The 17,731-nt window shown below is 32.3% G+C and overlaps 1 protein-coding gene across 3 annotated transcripts in view; it reads right to left on the bottom strand.

The window, feature by feature from the left end:
• LOC135839136 (ras guanine nucleotide exchange factor P-like) overlaps positions 1–8,732 on the bottom strand; it is a 37,369-nt gene extending 28,637 nt beyond the window's left edge. Inside the window, exons 1-3 of one of the 3 annotated variants that reach the window (XM_065355028.1) lie at positions 8,536–8,732; positions 6,431–6,502; positions 4,368–4,458 (exon numbers count right to left, since the gene is read on the bottom strand). In XM_065355028.1, the coding sequence (XP_065211100.1) occupies positions 4,368–4,458; positions 6,431–6,481 (142 nt within the window). In that variant the 5' untranslated portion in view covers positions 6,482–6,502; positions 8,536–8,732. Of the gene's footprint in view, positions 1–4,015; positions 4,292–4,367; positions 4,459–6,430; positions 6,503–8,535 lie in introns of those variants that run through there. The other 2 variants (XM_065355031.1, XM_065355030.1) reach the window with 2 other exon arrangements.
• Positions 8,733–17,731: the final 8,999 nt, after the last annotated feature.

Here is a 17,731-nt window from a genome sequence, read left to right on the forward strand (position 1 = left end):
AAAACTGGTTTTTGAAACTCGTATCAACATTCCATTCGACAATTTTACATTTTTTAGTGCATTTCAATTCATCTCACGTGCGTACTTATATAGGCAAATAACTGATAAGTGAAGGGGGAGGAGGGGGCGGGATGACATTGTGCTCCGCTCTGTACCTCAAAAAAACAAAGAAAACCACCCCCCCGTACCATTTTGGAACGATTGAAGGTATTACAATCAATATTAACCATCAACATTATGGCGACCGATTTTGGGGGGCTAAGATCCACAATTTAGGGGAAAGCTCACCCGGGACTGCAAGGGACTCCTCGGATTCGTTTTCAGGCCATCAAAATGGACCAGTATACCAAGAATCAGCTTGCCACCTACAGATTCACGATACCCCCTATTTTTTTGCTTAAGTTACTGGACTATTGTTACATCACGTTTTTTGACGTTCCAACCCCCTCAGCTCGGCCCCGATCAATGCTAAGAAAAAAAATGACACATTTTTGAAATCGTCGTGAAATTTCGCAACTTTTTTTCTGGACTAGTTTTTGATTGCTAAATTTATTTACTGACAATATTCGTTTGAATGCGTGACTTTAAAAATTTGGAATAGACAAGTTCAACTTTGGGAACCACTGAAATGTGAGGTATCACTAAATGAGAACGGTCATGCGTAGATATTTCAAGAGTGATCCAATACGAGTTATTTGAGACCACAAGCACCACCCTACCCCCTTTTGGTCAGGATTTATGGGCCAAAATAGATGACAACGAAGGTGCTCAATTTTCACAACTTTGGGAACCCCTGGATCGGTTTTGCAATTCGATCTCAAAAATGTAATGGTGGTTTCGGGGTCGGGAAATGATCCCCTTTCGAGGAAATATCGCGAAAAAAGTATATCTTTCCGGTCCCATTGTTTTGATAATTTTCACTTTGGTACCCGTACTAAGTGTTACCAGCAACTCAAAAATTAAATATCCCCAAAATTTCATCCAGTTTGGTCTAGTAGTTCCTGAGAAAAAAAATAGGGAAACTTACTTTTGAGACGCCCCTCGTATTTTTACGATATCTGAGAATTAAAATTTATACCCTCTTCGTCTCCTCCCTCCCGAATCCCAATGTGAGAAATTCCAGCGAGATGATTTTGAAATAAAAGTTCTTGAATTCATATACCTATCGGTTACCTACAGGGTGCCCAGAAATATATCGAATACCCCAAAGAAAGTTTTTCATTAAAAATATAGGTTGGCAACGTGAAATAGATGCATATATGATTGGTGGAATGTTATCTCTCCAGTCCAACAACCAATCATGTGCTATCAATGCTATCATTATTATCATTCACTGTGACCAACCAAAGTATTTTAGTAGAAAACTTTTTTAGGGGTGCTCGATATTTCTGGGCACCCTGTACATTTAAATTTGCGACGAATGTCACAAAAAAATATAACTTTTAGCTCAAATCTAATCTAACAGGTTTTTTCTATGTTTCTCCGCTAACCTTTCAAAAAAAAAAAAAAAAAAAAAAAAAAAACTTTCCTTCGCACCCTTATAAATACGAATTCAGCTACGTGCCAGAATCCAGTTGACCGAATCAAATCATTCCAAGACTCTGAGCAATTTTATACTAAAAATATATTCCATCAAAGGTAATCAGAAACCTTCACAAAGTAGGTATACAACGATGAAACAGTAGAACTTGTAAACTTTTCTCTTGTACGAGGTAATGTATGTACATCCCAGGTAGGTATACGAAGTATCAAATTATATCTACACGTCTACATATGTAAAATTCAATATGTACTGTTTAAAAAACGCTCTTTTTAAGCGTGTTATTTTCTCTATGAAGAAATTAAACACCGCTAACATACGAGTACATACCTACCTATATCTACGGTACATATAGTTTACTTATGAACTGAATACTTCAAATCGGCAGGAAAACAAGACGTATAATTTCATCGAAACGAGAAATAAGCGAGACTTGAGCCGAACAAAGAAAACTCGCTAGGTGTTCGTTGCATGGAAAACAATACGCGCGATAACAAGAAGAATAAGTACCAGTAAGTATTGTGTACATCTGTAACTTCCGAAAACAATCATCAGCAAGCCGCCCAATGATCCCACGATTTTCTTCCTCATTCTTACGAACGTTCGCGTTTTAATACCTCGATTCTCAATTCAATTCATCATTTACATTACTCGAATACCTACCTATCATTTGGTACCGCATACCTATACTGCCTGCACATGTCAGACCAACCATAGGATAAAGGGGGTATACAAATCGAATGAGAAGAGAAATAAAAATGAAAGCCATACATCGATGATGAACTTTGAACATTGGCGAAAAATTCGAAATGTGAACCGGTCACGCGGTTTGTCGAAAAGTCAAGTTAATTGGTCAAATGAAAGTGGAACCGTTTCAGGTGATAATATACGAGTACTACGTACAACTACACAGATGTATTGAATATACATAGAGAAAGTTAACCTTACATATGTATATCAAGTACAGTATACACAACAATCAATTATAGTCGTTAATACATCGTAAAAATCTATATAATATAATTACTCCAAAGGTTATTACCCCTCCAATCCTCCATCCAGCATGTACGGGTATTAGCCGAACTATATGACCCATACGTGATGCCATATGGGTGCAATACCTTCCATGATTCACCAATTCACCGCACGCAGATATTTAGTCGCATACTTTTCGATAATTAAAAGATTACTAGTCGATAATTTAGATAGATGTATAGAGAAGTATAAAAACTGAATAAATTTTAGCATACCATTTGAGAGAACGTGCTCTTGCTCTTGCTCAAAAAACTATACGCGAATACAAAATTATACCGCGAGCATACAGGTCTAAAGTACCCCGATAAGAATCATGAAAAGCTCGCGATTATCTGTAAAATACACGCCAAAGGGGTGAAATTTCGCAACGTTTGGCAAATAATACGAATCGTTTAACCTACTTCATCAACAATACTCGACAATCATTAAGAAATGCCTCCCAGCAGAGTAATTCTTCTTGGTCTTCACATCTATTGTTTGGACAGTTAAAATCTTTGGTAAAGAAACGAACCAAAGGCAACATTACTCGAATGATGAATTCGTCGATGGGTTTAATTAAATTGACATTCACTTTCGTTTCACTTATAGCACTCGTATATGTACGATTTTCATGTTAATTACAGTAAAAGAAACTCCAAGTAACGGGGATTTATGTGGAATATCACGTAAAAAAATCATACCTCCGGGTTTGGCACTTTAATTATGTGAATATTATTTTCAGGCCAAAAAGCAAGTTACCTAAATTAAATACGTTATTTGGCGAGATATTACGTACATTATGCAAATTATATACTTAGCATTGATTTTGTACTCGAGAATATTTCTGTTATCGACATATTTTTGATTGAGGAGCGTTTAATTTGTACGAATATTTTGTACTTTTTAGCGCAATCAGCAAAGCGTTACGAATGATTAATTTCCCAGGTGATATTCTCCAGCAATATAGCAGTATTTTGAATCGATCGACCGTGAAAACTATTTTAATAGATCATATGTACCTGCTACCTACCTACCTACACATGGATTTAATGAGTTAATGACACTCGCTCTCTATTTTAAAAATACAGGAAAAGGAATTGATTATTGACAGGAATGACAGGCACCTACCTAAACTACTGTAATCACACAAAACCACCCAGTTCATCATCCTAGCTCAAAATCAAAATCAGCACCACATTCATAAATTCAATAGGTATCTATGATTCCTAAACAGTACCAGTACCTATCTACTTATAGATACCTACAGTAGGCAGGCATATAGCCTATTTTCAAACTAACGAAATCACCTTTGCAGGTTACTTTAAATTCTTGGGATATTTTCATTCACCTGACCACTTGTACCGGCATGGATTTTACGCTGACTCAGATTCAAGTTCCAACCCCTCGAGTTTAGATCCAAACCTATCCAATAGTTACACGATAATACTGTAAACAACTCACTTTCAATATATTTGTCAATTCCTTCGGAAATTAATCAACTAAACAAATCACACAAATAAACGAATCATATCCGGCACACTCACATTCGCACGAAACCAAAAAAAAACAAATATTATACACAAGTTCCGCTTGAAGACGCACAATGCAACTGGTTCGACTGCACCAGCAACCAGCACCACGCAAATATACGAACAGATTCGAAGATCGCTTACCCGTTAACTTTTTTCCAGCAGAATGTACGCCGAGTCAAATACACACAACTTCATACTCCATACTCCACGTACAAGGTGAACCAACATGTGTTTTTTTAGTTCAATAATAATGTTATCGTAAAGTAGATTGCGTTGCTTACCCGAGACGAGACCGGTTTGAATATCAAATTCCCGCGTATTTTGATCTATTGACGTTGTAATGGTTATGGTACCTTCGCCGGCGCCGTTTTCCTGTTCAAAAAATTAGTCAAATCAATTCGCTGATAGAGTATATGTTTTGGTGATTAAGCCGTATTAATTAATCCGGTTTAAATTCATTTATCAAACAAAGCAGAAAGGATGTTGATTTGTAGCTAAGAAGTGGAAGTGGTTGGATGGTGTTCGATGTTCTTTCGCCGAGCCGACAGCCGAATACCTTTTTAGTTAGTCAACAACATGTAGGTAGGTAGGCAATTCGCACAGGGACTGTGAGATGAAAATTGAAATGAGCTTATTATTTCATCGCGGAAGAGGACGCACAAAAGAAACAATTATTGTTGAGATGAGAAGTGAAAATTGATCAAGTACCAGGCGATACCTTTTGAGAATATTTAGATTTAGACGAAAGAATCAATAATCATTTTTGTGCTGCAAGAGATAAGTACCTACGTAATTTTATTCAAAAAACATCGATTAAAATCTCCAAAATGTCGAGAGGAGGGACGAAGGAAATAATAATGTGATTGACAACTAAGTGTATAATAGGTTGCAAAAAAATTTTAATGAGCTCAAATTCAATTGTAAGCTTCAGATTTGAACCAGAAGCTTGATAGGTAGATATCCTTCAAATTTGAAAGCAGCAGATCAAAAATCTAAAATAATTATCTACCTAATCTGGTTGGCAGCATTTACTAAACTAAAAAAGTTTTGCATCCTTTTTAAAGGGATTTCTATACCAACAGATATTGTAGCAGTTTTATAATCCAGTAAAAATGAATATTTCTACTAATAAACCGAATTTTTCACCCAGGAGGTATTTGGAAAAAGAGATAAAGTGGATAAAAAGATCATGAAATCCATTCTTCAAAATTTGAACTTCCCTTTAAAAAGTAGTGCAAAAAGGGTTACCTAACTGTTTTCAACTAACAAGGAGCAATGGGGGATGGAGATGGAATTTGATGTAGAACACCACATTACACGTCTTGAAAGTATAATTTTATGTAGGAATTTAAAACTATTGTTTTTAAGCTGAAATTCTGCTAATAATTTTGGGAATTCATTTAGATAAGTACGTAATTGATTACTGATTATATGTGTAAGCTCTTTCAAATGTACATTGATGCCTAAAAAAAGTGTTTTATTGTACCTATTATAGATATCTATTAATGAGAAACACAACTTCTCACTTTAAAACAGAGTGAAAAAATCGTTTGTTCTTTAAAACTTTCCAGCAACTTTTAATTAGATGATCATTACGAATAATTTGAGGCGGGTCTGGTCTTTTAGCAAATACATTTCGGTGCGTGCTCATTTATTTAGATCCAGCAAAAGGTATTTATACAGCAGGTAAGTTAAGTAAGTAGGTAGATTATCTCTTAAAAAATTAAAACAGTATAGATACCTATGAAAAGTTCGCCCAACGTTCCATCGCTAATTAAAATTTTCAAGACAACGAAAAAAAAATGAAATAAAAATTATAGGTACCTATAAGTAGGTATATATATACCTTTTAGTTAACACGTTAGATACCTACGTAATATTTTTTATAGGCAGGTAGGTGATCTTCAAGTTCTGAAAATCCGTCGTCCTTGAATATTACAGGTAGGTACACTTATGCAATTCAACCCTTTTTTTTTCAGAATGAAGGCGTGTATGTTTTGTTCAAATCACATACTCCATTAAGTATAAGCACACCGTTTACACCATCTAAATTACAGATTGTTTTTAAAAAAACTTATACTGGGATACGAGGATAACACTTTTACCAGATGAAAAAAATAATGTTAATTTTTGTACCCTTTAATAATTGGATTTGCTCACGAAACGCATAGCCTATAGATCAGGTCAGTGGCACAACATGTATACACTGACAGACGGATTTATTAAAAATGAAAATAAAGCCTCAAATTAAAAACAAGCATGCATGTATAGGTAGATCTTGGTAGGTATACAAGTAACAATAATAGATAAAAATCCCAGAGCACATAATAATCGGTTTACTTACCAAGTTGACGGTAGCTGATGAATGTTCTTGATTAATATTTTTCGTTTGCATCGTGAATCATGCTCGATGATTCTGCAACAAAGGTTATTGGTACACGGTTATTGAGCAATTCTTATTCTCCTTACAATGAAATTTAAAGCGAGAATGATTCAATTGCGGTTGCTTTGCTACGTCCTGTACATACCTAAATGATGAAATAAACGCTAAAAATCGTAATTTTTTCCCTTTCGTTGCATCGCTAAAAAAAAATTTTCAATGCCAATACAACGGCAACAAGCTGCCAAAAACTATTGTATGTCAGCCCTATACAGGATCTTTAAATTGAAAATCACCTAATAAATTTTAAGAAACACTGAGTAATATTTCTAATTTAGTATTCAGTACCTATGTTTGTCAAACGATTCGAAACGATTTGAATTTCAGAGCCATCGTGAGAAAATGATTCATAATACAGCAAATACTTTTTGCCACCTATACCTACTGAAAACGACTTTCTTTCTACTGTTTGATGTAAAATATACCGATAAAAATGGCCTTTCCAGAAGGCTCTATTCAAGTATGATTGCCTACTTGGGTTTTCCTATCCTTTTTCTCATCTTGAATTACTTATGTGTTCCAACGCAATGCATTGTGTACCTAATTTAAAGCTCTTAATTGATATAACTTTCTGGAACTTCTTACGGTTCCGAAATGCTCCTTTGTCCTTAAAAGACAGTTTACCTAATTTTGAATTCTTCTTAAAATAAGATCCCAGGTATCTATTTAAAAAACACACCAACTCTGGCCAGCATTCAAAATGTTGACAGCTTTATTACCCAAGATACACATTTGTTGAGAGCTGATCTACCTCTACCTATACCCACTCCAAGGTAACTTATTGTCCTTCAATATACAGTTCAATAAAGAAGTCAACTGAAAAGAAATGCTGTGGAATGAATAGCGGATGTTTCGGAATGATGTAAAAAAAAAAAAAAAAATAGAAAAGGAGCTACCTTTTCTTATAAATTGAAACGTTAAATTTTGTCATCGATAGTATAGTGTTTTGTTTAATGCCATTGTAGTATAGTAGCCTTTTATTCAGTCAATAGTCTCCATTATGGTTTTTATAAAACGGGAGTGAGCGCGGGAAAGGAGAGAGGGTGACAGGACATGACTAAACACCTGATTATTATTACGTAGGTAGGTAGTAGGTAGTTATAGGTACTACGGTAATAGCATTGTAATTGAATTTTGAAAACAAGTAAACATTTTCGTATAAGTTATATTCTGAAAGTTTTTTTTGGAATTAATCAGAATATTGTGCTTACAGGTAGGTATGTTTCGGATTTGTGTAAAGTCAAGTAGGTATACAAGAAATAAATAACTTTTTCATATTGCAGGATAATTATTTCGGCATTTCGCTTGAATTTCTCTTTTGAAATGTTCAATATTCCGAAATTAATTTGCAGCGATCTAAATTCTATTTTTAATAAAGAAAAAAAATGTTGAAGAAGTTCTCATCAAGACTTTTCAATTCTAAAAACGTTTTTTATAAGTAAGGTAAACTGTAAAACTATTTTCTCCCAACTAGTAGAATAAAACACTACTTTATTCACTCTCGCTTAGTCGCTCGAGTGATCAAATGCGCGTTTTCTTCCCACGTTTGGATAAAATATGTTATTCAACTAGTGAAATAAAGTGATTTTCGACGATTTTTAATTACTTCCCTCGCTCTGCTCGGGAAATAAACCTCAAAAATCGTCAAAAATCACTTTATTTTACTAGTAGGATAAAATACCATTTTTTTTTAGAATTTTTTTGTTGAAATACGAATGAAGGTAACAGAACATAAAATTTGATTTAGAAATTGTTGCATTAGAATTTTTAAAATCATCCACCCTATTAAAATTTCTTTTAAAAAGGCTAGGTACTGTTTGAAAGCATTCTTTCAAGTACTTCGACTATACGGAATCATTTATGCCCAATTAAATACCTACTTCTGTTAAATACAAAAAATAACAAAAAGCATAAGTACTGCGAAAGCGAATGTGAATAGGTATCAATCAACAACCATCATTCATTTCTAGGAATAGGTAGATATAGGTATGAATCTCCGCAACACTTACCCAACTTAAATTGTTTAAAAATCCGTCCATTTATATTCACACAACTGCACAAAACCGCAAAACTCGATGAAACAAAACCATAACAATGATAATGAAATTAAAGACTAAAACTAAAATGCAAGAACCGCAACGCCACCGAAACTAGTGATCTTCCTTTAGAGGAAATCAGGATTCACACACCACTTGTCAAAAGGGAGGTAAGTGTTGCCAACATTCCTCTAATAAACAACTTCGTGTTGCAGCCGGTTTAGCGATCATTCCCTATGGTGCGCGAGAGTTGACTTCCGATATAATGCAATAATTAGTATTCTACGAGGTGATTTTTTTTCGTACATGACAGTGGTAGTGATGACACGAGTATGAGAACACCGGACCATTGTTCTTAAAAATATTCCCTATGCGTAGCATGCTGCACATACGAAAAATTCTATCTCTACTTATGTATGTACATATAGGTGCCTATCTATCTAATATTTTGATAAATCTGTTCTATTCTTCGAAGTTTGTAGAAAATATTTTTCATTTTGAATACTTATTGTTTTAGTTTTCAATTTGACATTGTTTTTCAGATTCACGCATTGATGAACATTATGATGAGCCTATTACTTCGTCTTAGGTGAAAACTAGATATAACTTAGACATATCAATTTTTTCATTTTATTTTTTTAAATCACACAAGTTCACAAGTAGGTAGGTACAGGTATAGCTATGTAGTATAAGATTTCGATGTCTCTTGTTTTTGAAATTGTCATAAACAGCAGATAATTAAATCTACTGAACCATATCATAAGTTTTACATTGTATTAGTTTCGGCTCCCATTAAGTACCTACTTTGATAAACGTAGGTAGATGAGTATTTAATCATCCATACAGAAGATTTAATAAAATACAGGTATAGACTTGTTAATCATTTGCGTGAGATCCTCGCTAGACGTTAATACTTATCATAAGTACATCCCTCCATTCTACGGAGAGTTCTGAAATGAAAAAAATGAAAAGGAGGAATCTTTATCTGGCGACTAACATATTGTAAATAAAAAACATATTGCTCTTTCCCCTGCCAAATTTCTAGAAACTCAAATGTACCTACTTGAAAAATTTCAAACTCTGCTAGCCAGTCGTCAAAATACCTCTCTTCCGGAGCCTCCAGGGGAGACATTTATTTTTTCTCTAGAATTAATAGATTTGGGGTTTTTAATATATTTTTAAAAAATAATTTACAATTTACAATTTTTATTTTTAATTTCAATTTTAAATATGTACCTAAGTATTCTTATTTTTTTTTTCAATTTATGATTTTAAAATTAATAGGTTCCTACTGATGTTGTCGAATCAAACTTTGGATTTTTGATATACTGTTAAAGAGATTTTTACATTTATTCCTAGTAAAATGTAAGGTCTGAATGCGAAAAATAGAAAATACTCTAAAAATGATCAGATTCAAGTTAAAAGTTCAATTTTAGCATAAAAATAATATTATTCATTATTTAAAGTTGAAGAAACTTAATTGACTAATTGTTTTCATCTTTCAACAGAATAAGTATAGGCATTGCTTACATGCTACGATGACTAATTTTTTAGCATATTGAAGTTGAATCTGTAATTCTTTGTGTGCCTATTTTTATTAGAATTTGAAAATAAAATTTTTAAAACATTTGATTACATTTAATAGGTACTCTTTTTAATGGGACGTGCCAAGAAACAATTTTTTAGTAGAAATTGAAAAAAATAGATTTAAGTGATTTTCAAGTTTCAGATTTATTTTTTCAAGATTTCGTAATACTTACATTAATTTTTTAAATTTTTGGCTCGTACGAATATTAAGCAAAAAATGCAAAAAATCAGTTTTCTGGAAAAGTGAACTCAAAATTTAAAATTAACCCTGGCAGGGTAGGTACGTAAACGCAAAATAAAAAAATTTTGAAAATTGAATAAATTCGCTTTCCCATATTTTGAAAACTTGTAAAACAGCTCGTTTTTGAAACGTTTTACGGGATACTCTAAGATACAGAGTGCACCGAAATATCGAGTAGCTAACCCCCCGCCCCCACAAAGTTTTTTTGCTGAACGTTTCGGCTGGTCACAGTGAATGATAATAATGATAGCATATGAAGAGTGATATTCCAAAACTCGCTTTGTCCATTTTCACAACTTTTCAGGAAAGAGGAAAAACAGTTTCCCTTCAAACGGGTAAATTGGCTTTTTAGGCGAGTTTAGCACTTTACTTGGGTGGATTTATGATGTAGGAGTGTAGGTATACATTTCATCCACTCAATACTGCTGAAAAAAATTTCAATAAAAATGGACAAAGCGCGTTTTGGAACATCATTTTTTTAAAATTTTTTAGTGAATTGGCTATTTAGGAGAGTTAAACACCTCATTTTGGTAGGTTGATGATGTAGCAATGTGAGTTAATACTTCATCTACCAGGTACTGCTGAAAAACGCACTTTGATAAAAATGGACAAAGCGAGTTTTGGAATATCACTCTTCATATGATTGGTTGTTGGAGGTTGCCAACCTATATTTTTTTAGGTAATTTCCTTACCAGATAAGTTTCATACAGGTTGGTTGAATATTTTTTCATGGGTAATTTTCGTTTTTTAATTATCCCACAGCAATTTTGATTTACTCTAATAATTGTGATCCTTGTTTATTGATTACGTGTTAATTTAATCATGTTTTAAGTTATTTCATTTAGGTTTATTTTAGTTAAATTCTTTCTAATTTAATTATTTTTGATCTGCGTACCCAGTTTCATTTCAATTTATTTGATTACATGTTCAATTCAATTTAGTTTCAATTTTGATTCATATTAAAATCAAAATTCAAGCAAGTAAATCGAAAGCATGAAAAACAGCAAAAAAAAAAAGAAAAATAAGAAGTAATAAGTATTACAATTAAAACTAAATTAAAATAAGTTGAAAGAAAAATTGAAATTGAATTATAGGTGGGTACCTACTTATTGAAATTAATTTCCCAAAGTTATGTAAAAGTTGAGTAAATTGAAAATAAAATAAAATTTTGAATAAAAATAAATTGAATTGAAATAGGAAGAAGCCTAAAATTAAATGAAATCAAGTTTGGAATTTCATTAAATCAGCATTTTGAAAACTAAATTTTAAAAAAATAATGAAATAAAATTGGAATTTAAAAAAAAAATGAAGCTAATTTAGGTTAGCAATTGAATTAAAAAAAAACTTGATCCGTATTCAGCATGATAAAAATGAAGTTACCTAATAGTATGTATACTCTTAAGTAAGAAAATCAGACTTTATCAGTTCCGGACATTGTAACTAGGTACATAGATCTGTTCAGATCAGAGTTTTGACGATCGTATCAAATCTGTTCAGACCTGATCATTTTCTTCTGAAAATTGGAATGTTTCCTCCTTAAAACTGCGTTTATTTAAAAAATTCTGTAGATACTTTGTAGTGTCAGTATCCCAGCTGGCTTATTAGTTATTACACCAAATTTCGGCACCAACATGGCTAAATTGGCGATGAAAAATAGTAGAATTTTGTTTCATCGGGAAAACCCTACCAATACAAAAATTATTTTTCAACAATATTTTCTCTCAGCCAAATAAAAAAAATATGTATCCTTTCGTTGTTTCGAATTTTCATCAAAAATAATTGCGTAATAATAATTGATAAATAAATGGAAAATTTGAACGTAACTTTTAAGAACTCGATTAGAAACGCCTATTAAACGACGCAACGCAACCACTTCGACAGTAAAATAGATGAAGTAACAAGTCAAAGTTAACAAGGCAAACATTATTTCCATTTCGCGCTGAATGCGGATGCCGTTCGAAGATTTTTAATTCAGAGAAATTTCCAAATAATTATACATAATTGATATTCGTTCCCTCCCAATGGAGATTCCATCATGCTAAGAAAATTGTCTAAGATTTTAACAACTCTCGTGCCGCAGAATTTTCAACATTTAACGTCGCTTCTATCTCAACATCCTTCTGTTTGGAAATTCATTAATAAACAGTAAACAAAAAACAACTTGTCAAATTGTAATACTCTGATGAAAAACTGTCACGTTTATAACTTTACTTTACTTTATCGAATTAATTGTAAAAATTCTCCCAGCTGAGGGAAGTTTCTATCGAAAAATAAATTTGTAAAATATCAAAAAAAAACTTCATTATTTAAAGCTTTTTGATGTTTTTAATTCAACATGTAGAAGAAAAAGCGCATTTCCTAAGCAGATGGTTTTGACAATACAAAGGTCTATAGGCTAATAACAAATCTCCATTTTATGATACATTTTACACAGGCTGTTTACCCCTTGAATACAACTTCAGTGCTGAAAAAAATCTCAAACACACTCCCCTTTCAATACTGTAGTTGGCACGCGCGATATTACGCAAAAAAAAAGGCCTAAGATTAAAAAAAGAAGAAAAAAACAAATCCGCCCTTTGAAGACCAGTTTCAATGAACTCTTAAACAATGACCTATTTAAGTATTCTTTCTTCTTTTTCAATACATAATGGCCGGTCATTGAAATGTCGTTGACACTACCATAAAATGAAATCCAAAGCTTTCTTATATTTGTGAAAATTTCATCACGTTACCTTCAGATCTGGAACGTATACTTATAAAGGAGGAAAAACAGAAAACCAAAGGTATTTCTTGTAGGTATTTATTGTAATATTTTCTAGTGTATTTTTTATGTACCTACCTATACAAAAAATATATATATCGCACTTCGAACTCTTTATAAAAAATATTTCTCAGGTAAGGTAATAATAGAAATTCTAAATTTTACGATATTTGTCCCTTTTAGAAATACACATTTTAAGAAAGAAAAAAGCAAGAAAATCTTTATAGGTACGTACTTGAGGATTTTTCGTGGCTTATCGCAAAACAAAATGAAAAAATAAATCTCGAGTATAAACTCTGCTTCAAGAATACAAAAATTGTTCGTGCAGAAGATAACTATATATTTTCTGAAGATAATATTATCTCCATCATGTCCAACACACCGGATACCAATACCTCAGATCATTTTTCCCGAACGAAATCCACCATGTTTTAGAAAGATACGATGAAAATTAACACCTAAGGGTAAATTGGTGAAATTTGAATAAGTGTATAAGGGTTCTATGGTCTGTATACCTACCGGTAGGTATTTTGAAATACGATATTTATATTAGAAGTGGCCTTTCACGTGCCTTGTTTCCTCCTTCTTGTGAAAAATTTGTTTATAATTTCTCTGTTTCAACGGAAACTTTAATTACATAGTTTTTATTATCTGCTTATTAATTTGTATATTATTGAACTCTGAAATTTGTTGCGTTCTCAACGTTGTTCGCTGTAATAATTAGCTCTCACGTGTAATATGTGCTATTGGTATTTTTAATTTTTATTGAATTTTTTCCAATGATGTAATATACATAGTACCCACTTAGTGATGTTTCACTTTAATATCGTATCTTATCTGTGTACCAGATTTCTACTTATATGTATTATCAAGAAAACCACCAATTTTTTCAAATTAGTTCGAAAGTTTATGGTTATTACATAAGCAAAAGCATTCTTAATTCGATCAAATCGTAAATCTCATTATCAAAACGAATGAAAACATTCGTGGATTTTTTTGTAATGAAAAGAAACGAATGAAAAAACCTTTTTTTTTATTTTGAGCGTGTACAGGAAACTAGACAAATAATTTTCTCTTATTGTTATATACGTACCCAAAACCGATAAAACTCAATTGAATGGTAAGGTACCTAATATCTATAAGTAGCAGAGCGTATTAATGAAAAAAAAAAAATAATAAAAACATACATTTATTGCCAAATTGTCGAATCAAACAAACACGTCATGGAGTAATAGGTATACCTATTTTTTTATATTGCAGAATTATAATTAATTAGGTATATATTCAATGTATGTAGCTATGTACCTTGGAATAAGTAGGTACCTACCGGCATTTAATTACGATTTAAATTCTTTATAGGTATTTTATTTTATTTTTTTGGAGGGGAGCGAAAAGGGTTATGGAAAATCGAGTACTTATAAGTACTCGATAATGTGATATATTTCCATTATGTACCTAATTACCTATCGTCATTTTGTGATGACATTTCACTCGAATATCAAATAAAATTTTGTAAGGATCCATGAAATTATAATTCTTTGATCATTTTCATTTCGTGTAAACTATCTAACTACTAAGTAAGGTAGGTACCTTAAATTATCATTGTACCTAATCTATTTGTTTCAGTTATCACCTAGAAACACGATAAAAAAAAGCGCTTAAGTAGGTACCTACTTAAGCGCTTTATTAGGTACGCCAGCAATTCCTCAGAAAATCTAGCGAATAAAAAATTCATTGGTTTTTACGGTAAATTATTGAATTTCAAAACCGTTCAAAGCATGTTACGATAATGTAGTGCGTCACGTATATTTCGAAAATTTAGCTACCATAAAAAAGAAACAGTAAAGCCTGAAAATGACATTTCAGTAGGCAGGTACACGTATATGGTTTCCATTCACAAACACGTTTTGAAAAATTCATCACTCTCGCGTCTTTTCGTCACTAAACTGAAAAACGTCAAACACAATGTAGGTATCTACATACCTACCTATCGTCTACGTACATGTCTACCTACACCATCTTAATAACTATTGAACAACCAATCTACCATTATACAAATTACATACAATCTAATTTCAAAATTTCAGCAAAATGCTGAGACTATCTTCTTTTACATCACCTGATGGATAAAACAGCTACTTCCATGCACCAATAGAGAAAAATGTTCAAGATTGCTGAAATTTTCTAGAAATTGAAATTTTTTCAAATAGAAAATAATTCTAATTAAAACTTTTGTGTTCACCTTCCATAGAAAATAAAATGAGAGGATGATAAAAAGTCCTCTTTTGATAAAAATTTTCAGGTGAAGTCTTAAATTATCTATCTATAACTGCAGGCCTTTTTTTGTATTTTTTTTCTGAGGGGGACGCTGAATTGAAGTTGCAAGTCCTCAATTTTCATACCAACCCCTTCCCCCCTTCGGCCACTGTATATAATTTGAATTTTTGAGGGGGAAAAATCGAAGTACCCACACCAAATTATTTTTTTATTGTTTAAACAAATATTTTCGGAATTATAAAAAAGTATCTAACTTTTGTTTTAATTCAAGTGCAAGTTAAACTTGAATGCTAAATTTTAGATTTACGAATTTTCATCGTAATTCTGATCTCGTTTTCGCACTTTGCTATTCCGATAATTCAAAATTTTTTGAATACGTTACCTAAATTTATTCATTTTTTTCAAATTTGTTCATTTTTTTAGTTTTTATGAAAATTTTTTAATATTTTCGAACTTGTTTTTGGGCGGGTCCCCCGCGCTCCCCCCACAAAAAAGCTCTGCCAATAAGCAAATTAAATCGGTAAATAAACAGGACACCGTGAATACCTATCTAAATGCCAAAAATCCTACACGCGCATGGTTTGATATTCCTTTTAGCCATATTAATTCGAAAAATCATTAAAAATATGATCAAATGAATTTACGAGCGCTTTTGTGAGACTATTTTTTTCCTGTAAAATTATATCAAATCGAATGAAAAATCGAAAATAAAATCCAGCGTAAAAGAGACAGTGCCTACTGATAGATTATGTAATTACGAAAAATATCAAAGTATAAGTACCTATGGGATCAGGTACCTCTACCAGTCTACCTGTCCATATACGAGTACCTATTGACAATTTTTCTGATTTTTTTAGCAATCAGCCTGAAGTCGTCCTTATATTATGTGTACGTATTTGTCCCTACGAGGGAAAGGGAATATGATGGTCAGAAGTGATCGTGGCCGACTGGAATGAAACTTTATTCATTACGTTGAGCTCGAAGGGATGACTTTTATCTGTACTGACTTAAATATCCTGAAACTTGCTTATTGTTTAGTGACAGATAACGTGGCCATTTGATTCCGATGTAGGTAACTTATGAAGATTAAAAAAAGGTTCGTACGAGTGAAAGTAGTCCAGTCCATCTTCAAAATTGGGAGCGCTATGAGTTCTAATCATGTTCATAAACAAGCCATTTAATTTCTGTAGGTCCACGTTGTCTACAATTCTTTTATACTTATAGTGTGAAAATGGACCGTTTTATTAAAGGCCTCTTGTTCGTCTTTGGAAGTTACCTACATTGGAATATACGTTCAAATTCAAAAAAATTTAGTAGGCATTTTCGTCAATATAATATAGGTATAGGTACATAACTTAAAATTTTTTTAAGCTTTTTAAATTTTTTTAAATTAAATATTATTGTACATATTGTACCTACTTAACTACTTATAACTCATTTCATGTTGAAGATAGACCATTTTGGTAGAGAACCTTGTGGTTTGCCTTCAAAAGTCGTGTCGAAATATATCTACAAAAAATTTTAATTTTCGAATTCGAGTATTTAAAATAAAATACCCAACTCCTTATTAATTACGTAGGTAAGTACTCCGAAGGTGCGGTTTGATTTATAATTTCATGTTGTCGTTATATTTTCGTATTTAACATGAACACGAACTTCTATTTTTTTTTTCAAAATGTACACATCTGATTTGAAGAAAAAAGACACCCCTATGATTTTTTATTCTTAAATATTACGTATGAAAGTATCAAAAACCGATTACAACTTTCCACTTGTAAACCTGGTCTAATTCAATTCTGAATTTATATAACATTCGGCGATGCGACCACGCTGAAAAAAAACATACCTATATTCTCGAGTTAACGGAAAGTAGCATTTCTTGTTTTCAGCTCTTTCGTATTTTTTTCCCTTCTCGTTGAATTTATACCTACAGATGGATACTTGCTTGCATTGCATACCTTGTATCTTTATCTACATATACTTGTTACGCTATAGGTATAACAAAAACGTCAAAAAGTGTACTTTTCTATACAGGGACTCAATTTTCAAACAGCCGTGCTGAAGTGTTTTTCAAACAATTTCAATTATTTTTATCTCGTTCTTTTCTTCAAAAAAAAAATTAAGAAAAAAATATAAATAAATGATATTTTCACTACACTTAAGAAAAAAAATTTCCTCCTATGAACTTTTTCCTGATGAGTTTACGCGTGGTGTACTTAGCTAGATTTGCTCGCTACAAGTGCAGTAGGTTGCATAAAATCGTCGAAAACTGGTTGAGTTGTACGCTAACGTGTTTCGAATCA

The sequence above is a fragment of the Planococcus citri genome, chromosome 3, assembly GCF_950023065.1.
Source record: "Planococcus citri chromosome 3, ihPlaCitr1.1, whole genome shotgun sequence".
Lineage (NCBI taxonomy): Eukaryota > Metazoa > Arthropoda > Insecta > Hemiptera > Pseudococcidae > Planococcus > Planococcus citri.